Source organism: Cupressus sempervirens, chromosome 7, assembly GCF_028749045.1.
Source record: "Cupressus sempervirens isolate cs-2001-9-10 chromosome 7, ASM2874904v1, whole genome shotgun sequence".
Taxonomy (NCBI): domain Eukaryota; kingdom Viridiplantae; phylum Streptophyta; class Pinopsida; order Cupressales; family Cupressaceae; genus Cupressus; species Cupressus sempervirens.
In genome coordinates, this window is record NC_143124.1 from 671144452 (window position 1) to 671164417 (window position 19966).

Sequence of the window (19966 nt, forward strand, 5' to 3'; positions counted from 1 at the left end):
CTACCTAAATGTCTCCCCTAGATACCAACCAAGAATCAATGAAATTATGAGTGGCACCTATGTCTTGTAAAGCAATAACTCATTGTCATGCTAAGAGACCTCGCAACCGAAAATCCTTCCTTTCTCATGCTAGAAAGGTATAAATCATGAACAACCTCTTCACTATTAATAACTCGTTGCCCTTCCAAGAGACCTCATAACTTGAAAGATCCTTCGTTTCTCATGCTAGAAAGGTACACTACCTTAAGGTTGGAATCATCAACAACATTCTTCACTATTAATAGCTCCTTCATGAGTTTCTTGTTCATTTTCAACTGGCTGTTCTAAAAAATCAGAATCTTAATCACCTTTGTAGAACCACTCGATAATTTGGTTTTTACCCCAAGGTTTCAAAGTGAAATGATGCTTTCAATCATAAGGTCCCTTGCAGTAAAAGCAAAGCTCTTTTCTCCTTAGACCATTAAGTGTTTCTTGATCTAAAGGGCCTGAAATAGGTCTTTTAGAATCTAAATTTTCAACTTTCTTTGGGGCTGCTTAACTATCATAAGAAGTAGATGGGTTAGAAGCAAATTTGTGTCATGGAGTAGAAATTTCCACATTCTTTGCTTTCTTTGTGACTTTCTACAAGGTAAGTGGATCAAGAGATTTAACCCATCCTCTTAGAGGCTCAATTAATCTCTCTATAAGGAGCATCAGACACCTTCTCTCTAAAATATTATAAAACATCTCTAGTAAATGTTGAATCATGTTGATAAATGTCTCAAGACCTCCAGTTTGCCTCAACTATGCTAACTCACGAAAATAGAACTCTGGGTCCTTCCTGTCAAATCTCTCTACCAGGTCTATCCACAAACTCCTAGTAAGATGCTGATCATGATGTAATGAAACTAACCAATGGCACTACCAATCATGAACTATGTCATTCAAATGCAATACATCAAATCGTATAGCGTCCTCCTCGATCATAGGATGTAATGAAAGATATGTATTCAACTTGTGTACCCAAGCTCTAGCTATAACCTTCCCACTTCCATCAAAGTGAGTCAAAGTCATCTTGTTGGTTGTCTACTTCAAATCATTCGGTCTAGGCCTCTGTCTCATATCAGGTCTAGGTCTACCTCTAGAGTGCTCTCTAACCTGAGTCAAAAATCTTTCAAAGTTCAAATTTTGTTTAACTGCCTATGGTAATGCATTGCACCCAACAAAGTGAGCTACTACAACATCAGAAAAAGGTGTTGCCTCATTCTCAGTACTAAACACATCTAACTCAGACCTCAAGAAAGTAGGATGTAAAGGCCTATCACGTGTACCTGTGGGGTCCTCCCTGTCATCAGCTCTAGACCTGTGAGAGTTGACTGATACATTCCTTGCAATGGTCTACAAGTAATGAGATGCGTTGCAATGTGTCAAAACGTTGTGGTACATCAGCGACCTAGCATTGGCCAGCTGCCAAATGACATTGTCCCTTTGCACTATCTCTAAACATATCCCTAGCCTCTCAATCTATGTCATTACCTGAACCACCGGCATCTCTGTCACCCATAGTGCCAAATTGTATCTCCTGTCTGCCTTCGCCTAGTGGCAAAGTTCTACCCATGCGAGTATAATGTATAATGTACTCTTGGTATAAATCTTTATGCCATAAATGGACCCAGTTCCCTATAGATTGGCAGAAAACCACTCTGATACAAATGTAAAAAGAGCACTGCTGGCTCTATTCTACAGAAGTCCTTTTTGGTTTTTGAAAGTTTTGTAATTTTTTTTGAGTTTTATAATATATGACTTTTTTGTAATTTTTCAGAATATAAGATAACAATGCAAAAAATAAGTGCAACTTATCAACTTCTATTTCACTATGCAACTTTGCAATTATATATAATGCACATTTATTTGTTTTCAATAATGCAAACAACTTGGCAATGGGAATGATCAATGTTGGATCCCTATTGATGGTGAATGAATAAGAAATTGACCTCAATTTAGCACACCAAAGAAATCAAACGTAGGCTGTATATTAGAAATATAACCTATTATGAACAGCCATTTCTAAACCCAACTGCCAGCAGCAAATATTGAATCAATTTCTTGCAAAAAAATCCTTCCAAACCTCAGATTCATTTGCAGCTAGAAATCAGATTGTTGGCATAATTCATAGGCATTGTAGAACCAATTCAAAGTGCTGGAAAGATTGAAGAAATTCTCAATTCCTTCAACTCGGCATCCAAACCCTTGAATTCCACAACTCAAAAATTTACCAAAAACATTAATGCATAATGAGATGAGATGACTTTTGCAAGGAGTTCAATTTATAGCATTTAATTCAAAAGCTTGATCAAGAAACCCAATGGGTAAGGCTTCAAGCTCACTCTTTTCCCTTAGGAAAATTCACATTTACGCCATTCATTTTTAAAAATATATCTCATTAAGTTAATTAATTAAGCAAAACTTAATTAATAACCTCCATTACGCTCTTAATGTCAAAACTCTATGAGAATACTGAAGTCACAAACCCAAGGCATCACCACAGTGCACTGCTAATAATAGATACCAACTCTCGTAGCTTACTATAAATGGTATGTCGACCAATTAGAGACCCTCAAATCCAAGTGTTAGCTCACAAGGGTCACAGAGATGAGCTAACTTACCCATACTCTTGAAACCTGCTAAATTGGGGACATCACATAACATTGACCTTGATTGAAAACTTCATCTTCCATTGGCTCAAAGCCTTCATGAACCAATCAACTATAACCTACTCTATCATTTCTCTCATTCAAGCTATCCTTGGATCTTCTTGGAGGTGACTCTTACCAATGGACCATTTTGACAGAAAAAATATATACATTCTTCAACTGTATTCCTTTCATTACAAACTAATTTTGCATAGATGATAAAGGGTTCTTGAGTATCACAACCACAATTCTCCAGGGAGTGCATTGCATACTGGCATGGACATCAACACTGCGAAAACTACTACAAGCACCTTTCCTATATTTATTATTGTTTGTGGCTGAGCCAGGAAGACTCCCAAAGACTCAACTGTTATTTAACTAACCATCAAAAATTCTAACTGTTGATAAAGGATCTTTCTTCTTAAAGTTCTTCGATGTCTCATCATAAGGTATGCTCACATATTCACTCCTAAACCTTGATCAGCAGTAACACTTGAAACTTTAGCTCCAATGATGTTTATAGCAATCTAAGTAATGTCTTTTCCAACCATGGTTGTGTCCCTATCTTCAATAATTTTTCCATCTTTGTTACAACTTATGACTAGCATGATTCTTCGCAAATATTTTGACCAAGCTCTATATCTTTCTAAGGCTTTTCTTCCTATAAGAAGACCATATCAAATTTTCAAGATTGGAATTGATTAGTAAGATACTCTCAACTCACAGAATCCCAAGTCAGTCACTTATATCATAGTTCCAAGAATCATGGCGATTCACGTGATTCACACGATTCAGCAATTTGATTCAAGCCAAACGATTTTTTGTGAATCGGTGAATTGGATCAGCGATAAAAGGTATATGAAATAAGTTACTCACTAAATTTCAAGGGTATTATAAATTTGCCAATTCATGGCCGATTCATGATTCAATTCGGCCTTGCCGATTCCAATCTAATTTCGATTCTTGTTACTTTGACTTATATTATCAAGGCTCCCAGAAGCCTTTACTTGAGACTTCTCACAACAATGTTGATTTCAAGTCTTCTTACTTTATATGCAGTATTTAGAGACGACATAAATTGTTTAAGCATCTACTCTATTTAATTTGTGAAGGTATCTATCAAAGGCATCCATTAGTCTGTATGAAAAATGAATATATATAAACATCTTATACATCAAAACTCAATACATATCCATGGATAACAAGAAGATATGACAGTGTATTTACCTTCCCAGATGTCAATTTGAAATCCCAAGCAATATAGGAGTTCACGGTATCAAGTGCAAGTAGGACCTGAGAATTTTATATTACATAAGAATATCAGATACAGTTTCAAACAATCATATGGAATATCAAATTAAAATACTGGCAACCACACATCCATAAAATATTACACTTCTGAACCTTCTATATGCATTTTAGCCTCACAGCATCTACCTAATAAACCCGTGTGCTTTGGCCTGAGTGTCAATGTACTTACAAGATGCATAATACAAGTCAATTATGAAGGGAAAGTGTGAGCTTACATGTCATGAAAGAGATCAAATGAACCCCATTGTTTCCAGGGAAAACTCCTCTATGGTACAAGCCTCACCATATTCAGGGAAAGGGAATAACTGAGTTATAAATTTTGGCTGTGTGTGCATGTTTTCTTCTCTTCAATTTAGATATCTGCATTCAACTCTATAAACATTTGCCCAAACATCTGTCTATCAATCTATAGATAGCTCCATCTATCATTTCAACTATCTATCCGTGTACTTATGTCTATCTGTCTCATTATCTCATTTCTGCATGCCCACCTGTCCTATATTCATGCATCCATTCCTCTGTTTAGGTGGGTGCACATGTGGCTTCTTTCTATCAATGGATTCCGACTAAATTTTCAAACTATTCAATTCTAAATGATCTTAGAGGAGAGAAGTTAAATTTGTATTAACAAAAATGTACTAAAATTTCATTGTTGTGTGGCTTCGTTTGATCATTAACAGGCAACAAGGTTAATGAACAGTTTATCTTCAGTTTTTTATAAGACTTGTTCCTGAAATGGTGTTGCAGCAGCAAATAGTACTCCGAACCAGTTTCGGCATATACTTGTGATATGAAGAGGCCAAACAATCTATGAAATATTGTACATTTCAGGCATAGTTATGCAGATACTAATATTCTGAAAAAAACTGATTTGAATTGCTCAATTAAAACTTTACTACATATTCCTATTTATACTTTTTCATAGATACTAGTTTTCTGGGAAAATCTGATTTGGAATTGCTCAATTAAAACTTTACTGCATATTCCTACGCATACTTTTATTTTTCATGTTTATAATAGTTGTCTGGTTCATCCTTGTCTCTGTATTTGAGGCTAATCATTCAAAGCAATGCATGCACAAAATAAACCTGCTTTAAATTATGAGCTTCTGCATACTGCTTTCCAGAATACTCAAACATCTAGGCCTTAGGGAGCATGGGAATGAATGCTTTAGTCTGATTTTCTTGAATTGATTCTCCTTGATATAGTCATGCTATCATTTTTATGTTTTGTGCCTCACTTTTCCAAACCTTATCTCTTCTCTCAATTGCTTTAAGAGTTTCTTTTGTTCCCTTATAATGTCCTCTCAAAATTGAGGGCATTGTTCTAAAACCACGTATCAAAAATGTAGTATCTCATTAGAAAAAGAATTGTAAATGTTTCCCATTTTCCATTGTCTGTTTTATCCGGTACAAGTTGCTTGTTATAGAAAACCAGTGTCTGATGCTGAGATATTTGAATTGACAAAAATTAAATCAAATATATAGCTACAAAAAATAAGTGTAAAGCTTTTGCTAATGTTCAGGGAAACGATAGTGTACTGCCATCCTCAACTGTATCAAGGTTTGAAAGATTTTGAATTGTTACTTAAATGAGGTTCTAGATGTTTCTGTAAATCTAGATGTGAATACATGAGAGAAGGATGGTTTTTACAACTTATTCTTCCCAGGGGTATAGCTTAATGACTAATTAGGTTCATTGATCTAAATCCAAGAATGTACCTCATGTGTCTTTCCTGCAGGAATTGTTGTTTCCTTGAAATCATCGCATTGGCTGCAGAGACAACATGAAGCTCTCAGCATTAATCTAGATGAAATTATTAAAAAATTAAATACTAAATTATATAACAGCAAGTCATGTTTGTAATACATCTGGAAAATGGCTTTATCTTATTCACTTAACAATGTTTGCTTCCCCAAAAATGTAATTCTTTTAGTTATTATGACATATTTTATCCCCCATACATATATTGTACTCAAATGGATTTTAAAAAGTGCTCAAAACACGCTTGATTCAATATAAATAGTCTACATTAATCATGATCACAATTTAATTATTGATGATATATTTACTCTGTTAATCATGAGCAGATTATCAAGCATATGGATATAAATATGTGTGTACATAATTTCTTCACTGATTTAATTCATAGATAAACACCAAAATCTATGATGAACATAAAAAAATAAGTGTGCTCCTTGTTCAAAAGCTTCATACTTCTTCATTCCAAGATCTATATGTGTAGAGGTCCGATGCAATTATAAACTAAATTTACATCTAATCCAAAAAAAAATCTGTTCATCAAAAATATGATCCCATTTTCTCTATTCATTGCTAATAAGTTTTATAAATTATACTGTTAATATTAGGAACTGGAAGAGTTGGCTTCATAAGGATATATGTGTTCATATAAACCAGCTTACTCTGTTATTGGTAAGGGGGATAGACGGAAACAAGATTTTCATCTGAGACACATTTGTCATGCCAGAATTATCATCTCATCATCCTTCAAATATAATCCACCTGATATCTAGTGTATTTTCTGCTGAATTTATCCTTCAGATGATGGGCATCGACAAACCTTAAAACGAAAGCTGTACAACATCAGGTCATCTACAGTGTAGACGATCTCATTCCAACAACGTAGATTATTAAGGATATTAAAAATATATTTATTCTTAAGTATCCTACTGGACTGTTTGTATGGTACTCAAATCTAAATTATGCATTATATATTTCATGAAATAGCCACCAGGTGCTAAATGGATGTTGCTATAACTAACCGTTTGCATTTTCTGTCTTCAATAGAAAAAATATATATGCAAGACAAAGTAATAGAGTATTGATATCTACAAAAGAGATTAAAAGTCCATCTCACGTACATTGGTTCTCTAGCTCCAGCCTCTTCTGCTGATATTAAAAATGGAGAATTCTTAAAGACCTCCCTGATAAAAGAAAATTCATTAAAAACAAACAAAGCATCAGATGATTAAGAGTAAATTCAGTAAAGATGGTTGAGTAATTTCATGCGCAGAATATGGCAACAATATCCAATGATATTATAAGCACTAAAATTCATTAAAAATAAACCAAGCATCAGACGATAAAGAGTAAATTCAGTAAAGATGGTTGAGTAATTTCATGCGCAGAATATGGCAACAATATCCAATGATATTGTAAGCACTAAAAATAAAATGAAATTTAACTTTGATAAATCTGTACAAATATTTTGCTCACACAACTAAGCTATATATATAAAAGCATTGGTATAATGAACAATAACAAAAATTAGAAATTTTCAAAAATAATCCTTTTCCTTCAAACTTCAGTTTTCTTGATGTCTATTGTCATGCATTTGTGTTGTCCTTCATTTATTTGTTTATGATGTTTGCTAATTTTGGTTGAGCTACTTTTGTTATCAGATTGAGGTTATTAGGCTTCCTTTTGTTGGTTGATTAGGTTTCAGGCTGTCCAAGTTTGGTCAAGATTGTTAAGCTTCTTTTTCCAGGTTTCCCTTTATTTTCCTGCAGAGAGTGGGTGAGTGCAATAGCAGTGCACAGATTTCTTTCAATGTGAGTGTATGTTCCATCCCAGCAGTGAAGTTAAGGAGTTGCAGTTGAGGTTAGCAACAATGCAGATAAATCTTAGAGTAATTCATTTGTTCTATATAATAAAGTTGATATTTGAAAAGGTGCCACATTTGTAGAAAATGAATGATCCCAACTGGCAAAAGCTAAAAAGGGTAAGGATCGTGTATCATTGAAGCTAATCCCTAATGATGCTATGTAAAGAGTTGTGGGGCCTCATCCTGACCCATCATAACTCAGCTGATTAACTTATTTTGATACATTATGATTCGATATTTTGAGACATTATATTCGATGGACTATACATTTATCAGTATGCTTTATGTCATGTGATGATTACTTCAGTATGCTTTAATTATGATGATTTAGGTATATGCATGCATTCTGATGATTATTTCAGTAATTTAATTCGAATTGATAAATATGTTATGGTATTTCAATTATGCAATCAGTTATGATCAGGTGCAGAAATGTAAAAGTTTATTAAAATGAGATCTAATATGCTTCAATCAATTGATTATGCAATTTGGTTATTATATACATGTGATTTTATCTAACTACTAATATTCGAATTGAGTGTGCAGGAAAGTTACTATGGAAATTTATCAGAGAAACAATAGTAAGCCCTATGTGCAAACTGTAAAAACCAAGGTTGAATCTAATGAAGAGATTTGAACCTCGTTGTCAAGTGATTTAATTCGTGACTGTAATCCGTATGGATGTATTAGGTTATTTCATCATGTTTTTAGTGACATGTCAAATGTTTATGTAATGTGATTTTTATAGTGTCACTTGACACTTGTTATGTGCATGTGTAAATTGACATGTCTACTAGGGTTGGCAATGTAACCCTTAACCTAATTGACTATTAGGAGCCTAATTAAATCCCCCTTGATTAGAGTTAACTTGTAAAGTCTCGCCAATTAATTTATTTGAATTTAAATTTTCTAGTCACTTCTAGAGGCCAAAAAGCGGTCCTAGAGGCCAAATCTAGAGAAATTTAAGTGCCTAAGTGTTAGGGGTATGGGTTGGGGACCTTTTTAACACTACTAGAACCCCCTGGTGATTTTAGTGACCCTCTAAATGTTCCACTTTTCAATTGTTGCGAAAATTGGATGACCTCTTGACCTTCCCCAAACCCACACTCATTCCCAATCTTGTATTTATGATAGGGGACATGATGATGGTCAAAGGACTTAGGGTCAATTCTGAATTTATTGTTATTAGGTGGGTGGGATTTAGAGGTCCTTTTAGATGCCCCTGGAGAAGTTCGTGGGTGTTCACACGAAATTAGGTTTTGGAATTGGAGCAACAAGGGAAAAAGGGCTCTTCTCAAACATCATTTTCCCATAACACACTATGAAGGTTGGTGATCTCCATTGCCATGGATACTTGTTCTTGTTTTTCAATAGATTAGTATGTGCTTGTAAATCTCTAGTTGTAATAAATGCCCTTGCTTACAAATGCATAATGATCTTGTTTGGGGGAGATAAGGAGGAATGAGAATGGAAGTTGTATGTGAAATTTGACCTTAGAAGAGGCTTTTTTTTGTATGTTCTTCATTGGCATCTCCTACATAAATGTTCCACTTTCACCCCTTGCCATCGGTTCAAGGTGAAACCCATTTGTGAATACCTTGGATGGGTGTTTATGTTGTGTTTTATTGTGTTGTGGATTGGATTTTAATGTCACCCGACTGGCTATGGTTTCTCATAGCTCGGTGGGTGGCCTCCTTGAGGCCTAGGTTGGGAGGTGAGCTCTCCATGGTATGTTATGTGTATTTGCAGATTTGGGATGGATTCGAAAGATGGAGAAAACTAGGATTTCTGGATGGTGTTCTTGAGTCACCTTGTGTTGGAGGCTTCTCTATTGTCACACCTTTCTTGTTGTATCATTGTATTTATGTGTTGAAGGAAAGAATTCATAACTCCATTGTGATCTATTAAATGTATTCAATGTTGTAGATTTCATTTTCAATAAGAAGAAAAGAGATTATTTTATGAACAAGGTGTATAGTATTGTGATAAGATTCAAATTTATTTCACTTCATGTCTTGCTTCTAAATGCATTTGAATAAGCATAGTATCAAAAGTTAGTTCATGCCATAATTTATCCTCTTGTAATCGTGGATTTCAATCATGAATAAAAAGGGATTTGATTATTGCAAAGTCATGGTATTGCATGAAGAAATCAAAATGAAATGTGTATACATATCCTTAAGTTCTTGATTTAAGTTCAATGTGCAAATTTATATATTATTCTATAGTTGCACCTAAATTTCACCAAGCAAACTAAATGATAAATCAATAGATTAAATCCCATATTGAAATGCATGTAAACTACCTATAATCACCCCCTAAATTATTGGAAATAAACCTATTAACAATACTATGAAAATTGGAAAATACCCAACTGAGCTTTTTATTCATTAGGAAATTTCATTAAAATTCCCTCCCAAAGAGACCCCCTACAAGTCTCTGGAAATTGTATGGGAGGAAACTAAATTGCTCCCATACAAATTTCCAACTTTCAACAGTCAATAAAATATTGACATATAATACCCACATGGACAAATATCGTGTTCAACTAAAGCACTTTAAGAGACATAAATCCATTTGAAAATGCCTTTAAGGCAACTAAATAAAATAAAAAACATCAAAGGAAGTAAGTAGAGGGGACGTGTGGAACCCACGCCCACCAATCATCCTCAAGCAATCCTAAACTCACGCTGGTTTTATTGCATGAGTTGAAAACAAGCAGAGAAAGCATAAAAGGATGATATGCATTACCTTCAAACTCACCTAAAATACTTTTGCAATTAATTCCAACTACCTCCCATCACATGCTAGCCCACTCCAGCACACCACATCACTCTCCCCTCTGCCATGTGTGCTTGGACATCCGTCATGAGCGTTGACTTAGGCTGGAGCAAGGTTGGAATTCAAAAAAACATGATAAAGTTTCACCTTTTTCTTCCTTACCTTATTCCCAACTCCTTTGCAATATCTTCCTTGTTTCCCAAGCGTACCTTACAAGGACTGGCATGCTGCCAAGTCCTGTAAGACTTGGGCAGAGACTTGGGCAGCGCACTTAGTCCTTGTCAGGCCTTGGGGAGCGCTTCTTGTGCTTAGGGGAGTGGGGAAAGTGGCCAAGTGGCCATAGGGGCTGGGGTAGGTTAGAATTTAGAGAGTTGTTAGGATAGTATTATTATTTGTTAATAACTGTTTAGAATTGTAATTATATGGTGAAGAATTATTAAAATGGAGTAAGTTTTAAGTGAAGCTTGGTTTATGGAAGGATTTTGGTTAATTAAATAAAGTTATTTTTAAATAGCTAGTGCTAGGAAAAGGATATTAGCATGTAGTAATAGGAATAGTTAGTAGGAATTAATGTTAATCATTTTTGTTTTAGTAATTAATATATGTGATGAATTTGGTATTAAAATTTAGGCATTTAAATTTAATAAGAATTTCTAATTGGAAGGTTGTTAATGGGAAGTTCATTATTAAAGGTCAAGATGTGTTATACGAAGGATTGATTGCATAGACTACTTGGTAGTTGATTGGAGTTTTGGTAGGCGATGATTTTAATGTGATATCTGATTTAATGATGAATGATTAATGTTGTATTTAGTTCTATTAGGTTATGCTAATAATTGAACTCAAGTATTAATATATTGCAATGTTACACCGGCACAGGGGTGCGGTGGTGTGGGGGGACATCCGAACGAGTTCCGGGGGTGGTAAAAAAGGGCTTCAATTTGGGGACGGTGGGGGACGGCAGGGGTGCGGAGGGGGGGAGGCGAGGAAGGGGTTGCATAGTATATATAATAATATATGACTGAAAATGCTAATTATGAAATGATACTTCAATATATATTATATTATATAACATACCAAATATAGTTGAATAGAGAAAATTGAAATGCGATTCACAAATCATAAGTTCAAACTTGAAACTTGAAACTTCATAACCATTACCAATGACCATTTAACAAATTTACTTAGTTCAAGATGCGAGATTCAAAATTCATTGTTCAAATATGAATATCATATATCATAAAGATGCTCATGATGACAATGAGCCGAGTAGCATGAAATAGTGAAATGAAATAATGTATCATAGCCATATCAAAGTGAATACAATCAACAAAACAACAAAATGTCAATAATGAGAATGGAATCATCCCAAGTGCTCTCTAACCATCCCCTATACCGAAGTCCTCATCACTGGAACTACTAGACTCGTGGGTAAGATTCGGATCCTCTAAAGAAACATCAACTAGCCCTTCATTGGCTTCTGCTACATCGTCATCCTCATCAATCTAAGTTGGATCCTCTGGCTCCACATCCCATCGTGCTGCAAGGCTGTCCTTGTACTCACGTGTCTTGCGATCTTTGAGCCGCAAGAAACAATGTACAACAAAAAACTTCTCCGCTCTCTTAGAGGTAAGTTTGTTCCTCTTGACAGAGTGAATGAAGCTATAGGTGGACCAGTTCCTCTCTACAGTTGAGGAGCTAGACACCTGAGATAAAAAAATTGAAAGTTACAATTTACAAACGTACGTTCATACAATTTGTAACAAATGATAAATGGTAAATCATTGAATCGATGAATCATAAATTAAAATCAAAAAAGTAAAACTCTTAAAGTTAAGATTATAAAAGGGTGGGATTCCAAATTACACACTTGAGAAAGCAGTCAGATGGCTAGTGAGGTGATCTTTGACTTCTGTGACCCATGACATTTCCATCACAAAATGGGATTCTCTTGTGCCATATTTTTGAGATCCACCTTTGCAATATCTGAGAATCTTACAAGTTACAAGTTTACAACATAATATTAAAATAACTTAAATAAAGTTATAAGTAACAATTAAAAGAACTTATAATTATAAAGAGTTTAGAGCACTAAATCAAGATTTAAGGATTACTTGAATCTCACTAGCAGTCTCAGTATCATACATCCTAGCAATGCATTGAAAGAACCCATTCTTCACCTCATCATCCTGAAGTGGTGTGACTCTACCAGGCTTAGGTATGTAACACTTCGGGTTCAATGCATTGGTAGCCATGTGCAAAGGAGTGTTCAACTCTCCCAACTGCGGTGAATGATAGGCTCAATGTGCTCCGTATAGAATGCTAGAGTGGGGTCTTTCTCACGCACAACAGCCCTCATCTGCCCAAGCATGGAATCAATGCACTCATAAACCTCTCCAAGGCTAGGTGAATCTGCATCTCCATATCTAATCACCTGAAACACTGGAGTAATGATGGAGACTATATATTTTGCGTCACTCCAAAACTGATTACTCTTCACTGTCTCCTTTACCCTCTTCCCCTGCTTTGTTCTGGACTCAGGCCATTGATTCCATTCTTGTGTCATAACCATGAGTTGCAATGGCTCTTGCAACTCAATCATTCTCTCCAAGAGAATATAATATGATGTGTACTAGTCTCAACTAGTTTCAAGAACTGCTTCTTTGCGAAGCTCCTAAAAAGTGCATGTGATGTATGGTGATTGCAGATAAACATCTGCACCTCTTCCCATCATTAACCACCTTTCTAATCCACTCTATTTTCCCCATGTCTTTGAGTGCATTGTTCATGGCATGAACACAAAATGGAGTCCACCAAATATGCCTATAGGCTGCCTCAACAAGCCCCCCTGCCGCTTTGCACACGTGTTACATCTGTCACAACTTGGACCACATTTTGTGGCCCAACCTCCTCAATGACTTCCCTAAGCACATGGAACTGAAAATCAGCATCTTTACGATGCCCTGAACAATCAACTGCCCTCAAAAAGTATGAGCCCTCAGTGCATGTAACCATAATGTTGATGAGTGGACGATGACTAATGTCTGTCCACCCATCTATGATAATGCTGTAGCCTAAATCCATCCAACATGGTTTCATCTACTCCATCAAGATCCCAACCTTGTCATAGGCTCTATTTAACACTGTGGTCCTCAACTTGTGGTCACCTGGTGGCACATATGATGGCTCTCCCTCATTCACTGCCATGGATATCATCCTCACAAAATAGGGAGATCGAGCCACATGTGTAAGGATGCCATTGGAAAAGAAGAAATCACCAACAACATAATCTAACCAGTCCCTTGCGTGCATGTTAAATAAATGAGCAATGGGATTACTACCACTACGACTTGTAGTTGCTTTCTGTTTCCCCCTACTGCTATCCCCTGTTGAACTGTGTGTAGGTGAGGAAAAGGATGGTGTAGGTGACAGTCCCTGCTCTCCAATGCAAGATACGAGTAAATGTATCTTGCTGCCCCTGTAACTATTGTATACCCTATACCTGTTGCCTAGCAGAAAATGATCTAGGCACTGGAGCATCAATATCGTCAGGAATGCCCCATAATTTGTTCACTTCAATCTTGTATTTCACATTCTCAGGATTTGACAAGAATATACATGGGTTCACGCCATAGCCAGTCAAAAAAAGGTGTGTGAATTAACTCTTGTAATGCTGCCAAACCATTCTGCGCCACATATATTACACTTTCATTTATGTGTGCCACCACTTGAAGGTATAGAGCGTGTAATTTTCATAGCAAACTGTTTTAGAGAGGACTATGTATCATAAGGACCCCTAGCATACTTTGCCAAAATCTCTAAGGGGCAATCGATAAAAGGCACCACTAGTGCAACATAAGGAGGCTCTTCCTCAAATTGATCATCTACATTAGCCCCATGATCACTTCCCTTAGGCTCAGGCTCAAGCTCATAATCAGATGCACTTGCCTCATTAAATTTCTATGTCTTCTCCACTTTGGCTGGATCTAGATGTCATTTATAAAACTACATTTCACAAAATGAAAATAAAATTATAAAAATGATCATGATACATTTCAGCCCAAGTAAAAATAACTAAATACTAAATATGTTTTAGCATATTTTTTTATTTTTATTTTAAGAACAATAAAAAAATTAATATACATAATAAAAATAATATAACTATCAACAAGATTCAAGAATGAAACATTCAAAAATTTAAAGTTGAAACTTGAAAGTAAATTTAAATGCTAAATTTAAAAATTACAAATTGATTTCTAAAATTAAAAAAGTTGTAAAATAAAAAAACCTACCTTGAACTTGAGGAGACACTTGCCAAATCAAATCTTCTTGCTCCTCTTGCTCCTCTTGATCTTGCAATCCCTTGCAAAATCACCCACTAAGCTCTCACAAACTCTTCCAAACTCTTTTGCTCACTTAGCTCCTTGCTACTCCAAAACAATGAAATGAAACGATGAAATGAAAATAAGGTCTATTGGTCTTATTAAACCTTCAAATAGAACACGTGGGACCCACACCCAATTAGGGTTAGCATGCATAAAAACAAATCTAAAAAAATGCAAAAAACAAAAAATTCCAAATTTTTCAGCAATTCAACCGGTCGTACCTTGCGAGCACCTTGGGAGTACCCCCGCACCCACGCACCCGCCACGCACCAGGGTCTCGCATCCCACTCAAGTGCTCAACCACTGCGGCAGAGGTGCGGCGGCACAATTTTAGCCGGGGGGTACTCAAGTGCGTGACGCACCCACACTAGGTGCGTCGCACACCCGGGTTACACTAATATATTGTTAGGTTACCTTTTAAGTGTAGATTAGTTCCTCTAGGGGATTTGACCTAGTAAAATGTAACAAGTGTTTGGTATCAGATAAAACCTAGTGTAATTAATGTTATTGATCAAATTAAATGATGTGTAAGTTCATATGGTTAGCTAAGGTTTATCAAACCATTAACTAGGGTTAAAACCCCAAATGTGGCCATGAAGCGATGTGTTCCCACCCTCATGACAAAAGGTGAAACTTGTGATCCTAACTCTACTAAAGCTAAACCTAACTATCTCGAATGCCACTTAAGGTCTTGCACACCATAATGCTTCTCGAACTTGATGGCATACCTTCGTAATAATGAACCTAGGGTTTGATTAATCGAACTTAGTCAACCAAAACTGAGTGTTTCTATAGCACTCTAACTTATGGTTTAGAACCAGTGCAATATGTTTGGATACTAACTCTACATCCTCATGAAATGTAATCGGAATTCAATTGTTGCCTAAACCTTGTGACTCGAATCTAACTATATCATGTCGTCATCTTTCTGCAACGTATTCAATGCTAGTATATATTAAACTTAGTTGTTATCTTTTAAAAAAAATGTTGGTGTGTTTTTGCCTTGATTTTTGGGCATGACAAGCAATTGATAAGGAAGAACAAAGGTTAAAAATGTTGGGATTTCTTTGCTTGTATAATGGAACCTTACTTCCCATCAATTTTTTGATGACTGTGTTGTCTTGGTGTGGGATAAGAAATTAAGATCCATATGTGTGCAGAATGATTTAAAAAGGGCCATATATTATTTGTTACTATACAAAGGGAGTTTTTACAGAGAATGTTTTGAAAGTGAGGAAGTGTATTTTCAGGGCTTATCTGAATAGGATAGTGGTTCCTGTGTTGGCACTCTAGCCCTGCTTCTATAGCTAACACCCTATTATTAATTTTTGATCGCTACAAATGTACTAAGCACTGCATGTTAGGTATGTGTTTTCCAAATGCAATGACCTCTTCCATTTATATGGAGAATAATCAAGAAGAGACATGTCCCATGAAGGGACATGTCTATTCATTAATATAATGACAATTTAATTATAGTTATATAAATATCATTAATCATTATATTAATTTCTCTAGTATAATAATACTTAGATGTATAATTTATATCTCATATATAATGAACATATATATATATACCTTATATCTCATATATAATAAATATATATATGTATATATATCTACATTATTATTGTCTTATATGTTTATCCGACTAAAGCTACCAAACATTATCACTTCCTCTTAGTTAGGGAGGATAAACACAAGATATTACCTCAATGTAAAATTAGGAATGGCAAGTTTTAAGAATATCTTTAATCAGAAAATATCCACGATTTAGATATCATCTCATTATATCAAGAGTAATGGCCTCCTGAATGTGTCAAGTGACATTCACCAAATACTCTAAGAAATGATATTAAGAGTAATGGCCTCATAAATGTCAAGTCACATGACATTCACCAAGTACTCAAAAAATGTTCATCAGGTATGTGCACATATATCCTCAATGATACTTACCATGGCATGTTTAAGGAACTTAATGGAACTTAATCCACCATGCAAGATGTTATCTATCATGATCTGTTTCAGCCATCATAAGATGTCTATCACAATAGAATAAGTTATTAAAAGATTGTCACCTTTCAATAACTACTACAAATACAAGTAATAATCATTTGAAAGTCGTCACTTCCTCATGATATACCAAGGGGGTAGGCCCATCAAAATTATGCAATATCACACATGGATTTTCAGACTCCCTCTATACCAATCTTCTAAGCTCCTCATCCAATGTTGTCTCTAATGAAGTATCAAACTCCCTCTGAATCTGATATTATTTTCTTGCAAGAACATCCTTAGAAGAAAAGATCAAGGAAACTAGCTTATATAGAAATACACAACTAAAAGAGAGACTAATATAGCACAATAAATAATTTTGCATAATAAGATCATTCCAATATAATATAGATAAATATCTAATTGAAATATATACTTTAATCTATATTTTTCAACAATATTATTTCCTTATCAAATAACTAACTATGATTATGAGATTCCTTATTTAATATTATGAGTGGGGTCCAAAGTCTATACCTCCCATGTTAGGATCTTTGGCCACATTAACGATCTCGTCCTTCGAAGGAGTCTTCTACTATCCCAATATTACAGTGCGTCTTGTTTTCCATATAACGTGCACTTAATGTCTTCTCACTTCATCCTCTTGGTGGGAAGATTTGTATGAACATGTATCTTACACTAGACATTCCCGTGGGCACCAATTGTCCTATCCCTAGCATCTCTGCTATGCTATTCCTTGGGTTCTATACATGTCTCCTCTACCCACATCCTCAATTGCCTCGTCAATCCTCATGAAACAGGAATCCAAAAACAATCGTAAGTGAAAAATTAGGGGTTGATCTCCTACTGGACGTCGGTACTCACGTACTCTACAAACTTAAGAATGTTTGATGTACCCATTGAGTTGTTGATCTCAGGTTCTTTGCTAGTTCAAATATATTAAATTTTAACCTCTGCATCCTTTGAATTTGCACTAGATCTTCCATCACCCATTTGCAATTTTCTATCCGCAGTGATCTTTCTCCACAATCTGCAATTTTTTATCTGTAGGGATCTTTCTACACAACACACCACGCTGAGCCTAAAACATTTTTTTGTTCATGGTAAGAAACTATATCGAGCCCCTTATCTTTCCATCAGATCGGGATTGTAGTTTGATACCAATCAACATCATTGATCGTGTTTCCTTTATTACATTGCCATATTTTTTTAATGACCTTGAATTGTAAAACACTATGGTGTACCATCCTTTTGACACGAGTTCATTAAGATATATGTATGGTAATTGTTCTCTTACATTTGCAACCCAATTCTGATACCATCTTATTATTTTTGGATCGCTGCAAATGTATTGATCACTTCCTATTAGGTATGTGTTTTCCAAATGCAATGATCTCTTCCATTTATATGGAGAATAAACCAAGAAGAGACATGTCCCATGAAGGGACATGTCTATTCATTAATATAATGACAATTTAATTATAGTTGTAGTTTTACTTTTATATATATTTATATTTTCCATTAATCATTATATTAATTTCTCTAATATAATAATGTTTAGATATATAATTTATATCTCATATATAATGAACAGATATAAATTATATCTCATATATAATATATATATGCATATATATCTAAATTAGTATTTTCTTATATGTTTATCCAACTGAAGCTACCAATCATTAACACACCCAACCCCCCACTTGAGCCGCTAACTATAGACCTGGTGCAGGTGGGGTCCACACCTGCATCACCGCAGTAATATAGATCCTTGGAAGCCACTATAGAATAGATGTGGTCCATATTCAGGACTTGTAAAATCAGTGAGGGTAGAGCCCCCACCTTGACATTCTGGTAATTGGGGATTACATCTTTGCAAGCCTAAACTATGTGTGATGTTGTAGCCCTGTTAATATGAACAAAAATATTTTCATTAGAACTATGGTAGCGCATGCACACTTCCAATGAAAAACAGGGACCCATTGTGCAACTACAAGAGTTGATTAGTCATCCCCAATATGGATATAAGTCTCTCATATGCCCCTAGTATATGGTCCTTGATACCTCAATTGCTCAAGCCTTTCAAAGAAGTTCTTAAATTGATGATATCAAATCTTTTCTCCAACACATTAATAATAGAGGTTAAATTTCTTTGGACCACTCTAAAGGATGTCCCTACTTCATTGAATTTCAACTGCATTGTAAAATTGCTTTTTACAAAGTAACTGGACTTGGTGGAAAGGATGAGATGAATTGTCCTAATTTGCAAAATAAAAAAAAGAATTCTCAAAATAAGCAAAGAGCTCTAGTCAATAATAGTGATATTATATCAAGTGAAATGAATTTCTCTAGCTTTGGTTCTCTTTGATGGAAACCCTAAAATCTAGGATAGTGTTGCCCATAGAGTGATAAGGGTTGCAAAGGCTCCTCGCCCTACCCCTCTCTTTGATAACTCCCACAAATATATCTACACCATCTCAAGGAGCAAATAAAGATAAATCTTTTAAGAGGGAAAATCTCTTCAAGTTCTTTAAGATAAAGATAGGAAAAAGATGAATTTATTAATGTTCAACAAGTGACCACAAATGGGTCAATAGAACTAGAGAGCACAAACAAGCAGGCAAGCCCTCAACAAGATCACCAAACAGTGACCAAAGAAAAGAATGACAAAAACAAAAGCAAAGACAACAACAAGGCAATAGGAGCAAACAAGGAACCCCAAACCCCCACCAAAACTTAGAAACTAGAGCGGTGGAAAAGAACCCCAAGAGTGAAGGATAAGTAGAAGAACGTTGGCATTGGATGTTGTGAGTCCAACTGGAAGAGGTAGACCGCTATGTGTAGCCTCTGCGGGATTCACAGACATAGGTTGACAAGGAGAAGACAAGTTCCTTTCAGTGCCACATGTATGGGGAAACTTGGAGGAGGCAATGAGTTGCCAAGACTAAAGACATGGGTCATACTGAAGTGGTTGATCCTAAAGTCTAAAGGACTCATGTGGGTAGAGAACAAAGTATCTCTAACCAATAAACCTGAAAAAGGTGGAGAGGGACCAGGTCTCTCTAAAAAGGCAATAGAACCTTCTCCTTAGCTCGTACTAAATAGGGTAGCAGAAGATGAAGTGTTCCTCATCTCAACCTCATTGAGGGTGTACAGTCGGCAAACTCTGTCAA

At 35.5% G+C, this 19966-nt stretch overlaps 1 protein-coding gene across 1 annotated transcript in view; it reads right to left on the reverse strand.

Moving 5' to 3' along the window:
• LOC149548451 (retinal-binding protein) overlaps nucleotides 1-19966 on the reverse strand; it is a 103117-nt gene that overhangs the window by 29607 nt on the left and 53544 nt on the right. Inside the window, exons 9-11 of the mRNA XM_089792519.1 lie at nucleotides 6866-6928; nucleotides 5705-5756; nucleotides 3900-3965 (exon numbers count right to left, since the gene is read on the reverse strand). Coding sequence (XP_089648645.1) covers nucleotides 3900-3965; nucleotides 5705-5756; nucleotides 6866-6928 — 181 coding nt within the window. The remainder of the gene's footprint in view (nucleotides 1-3899; nucleotides 3966-5704; nucleotides 5757-6865; nucleotides 6929-19966) is intronic.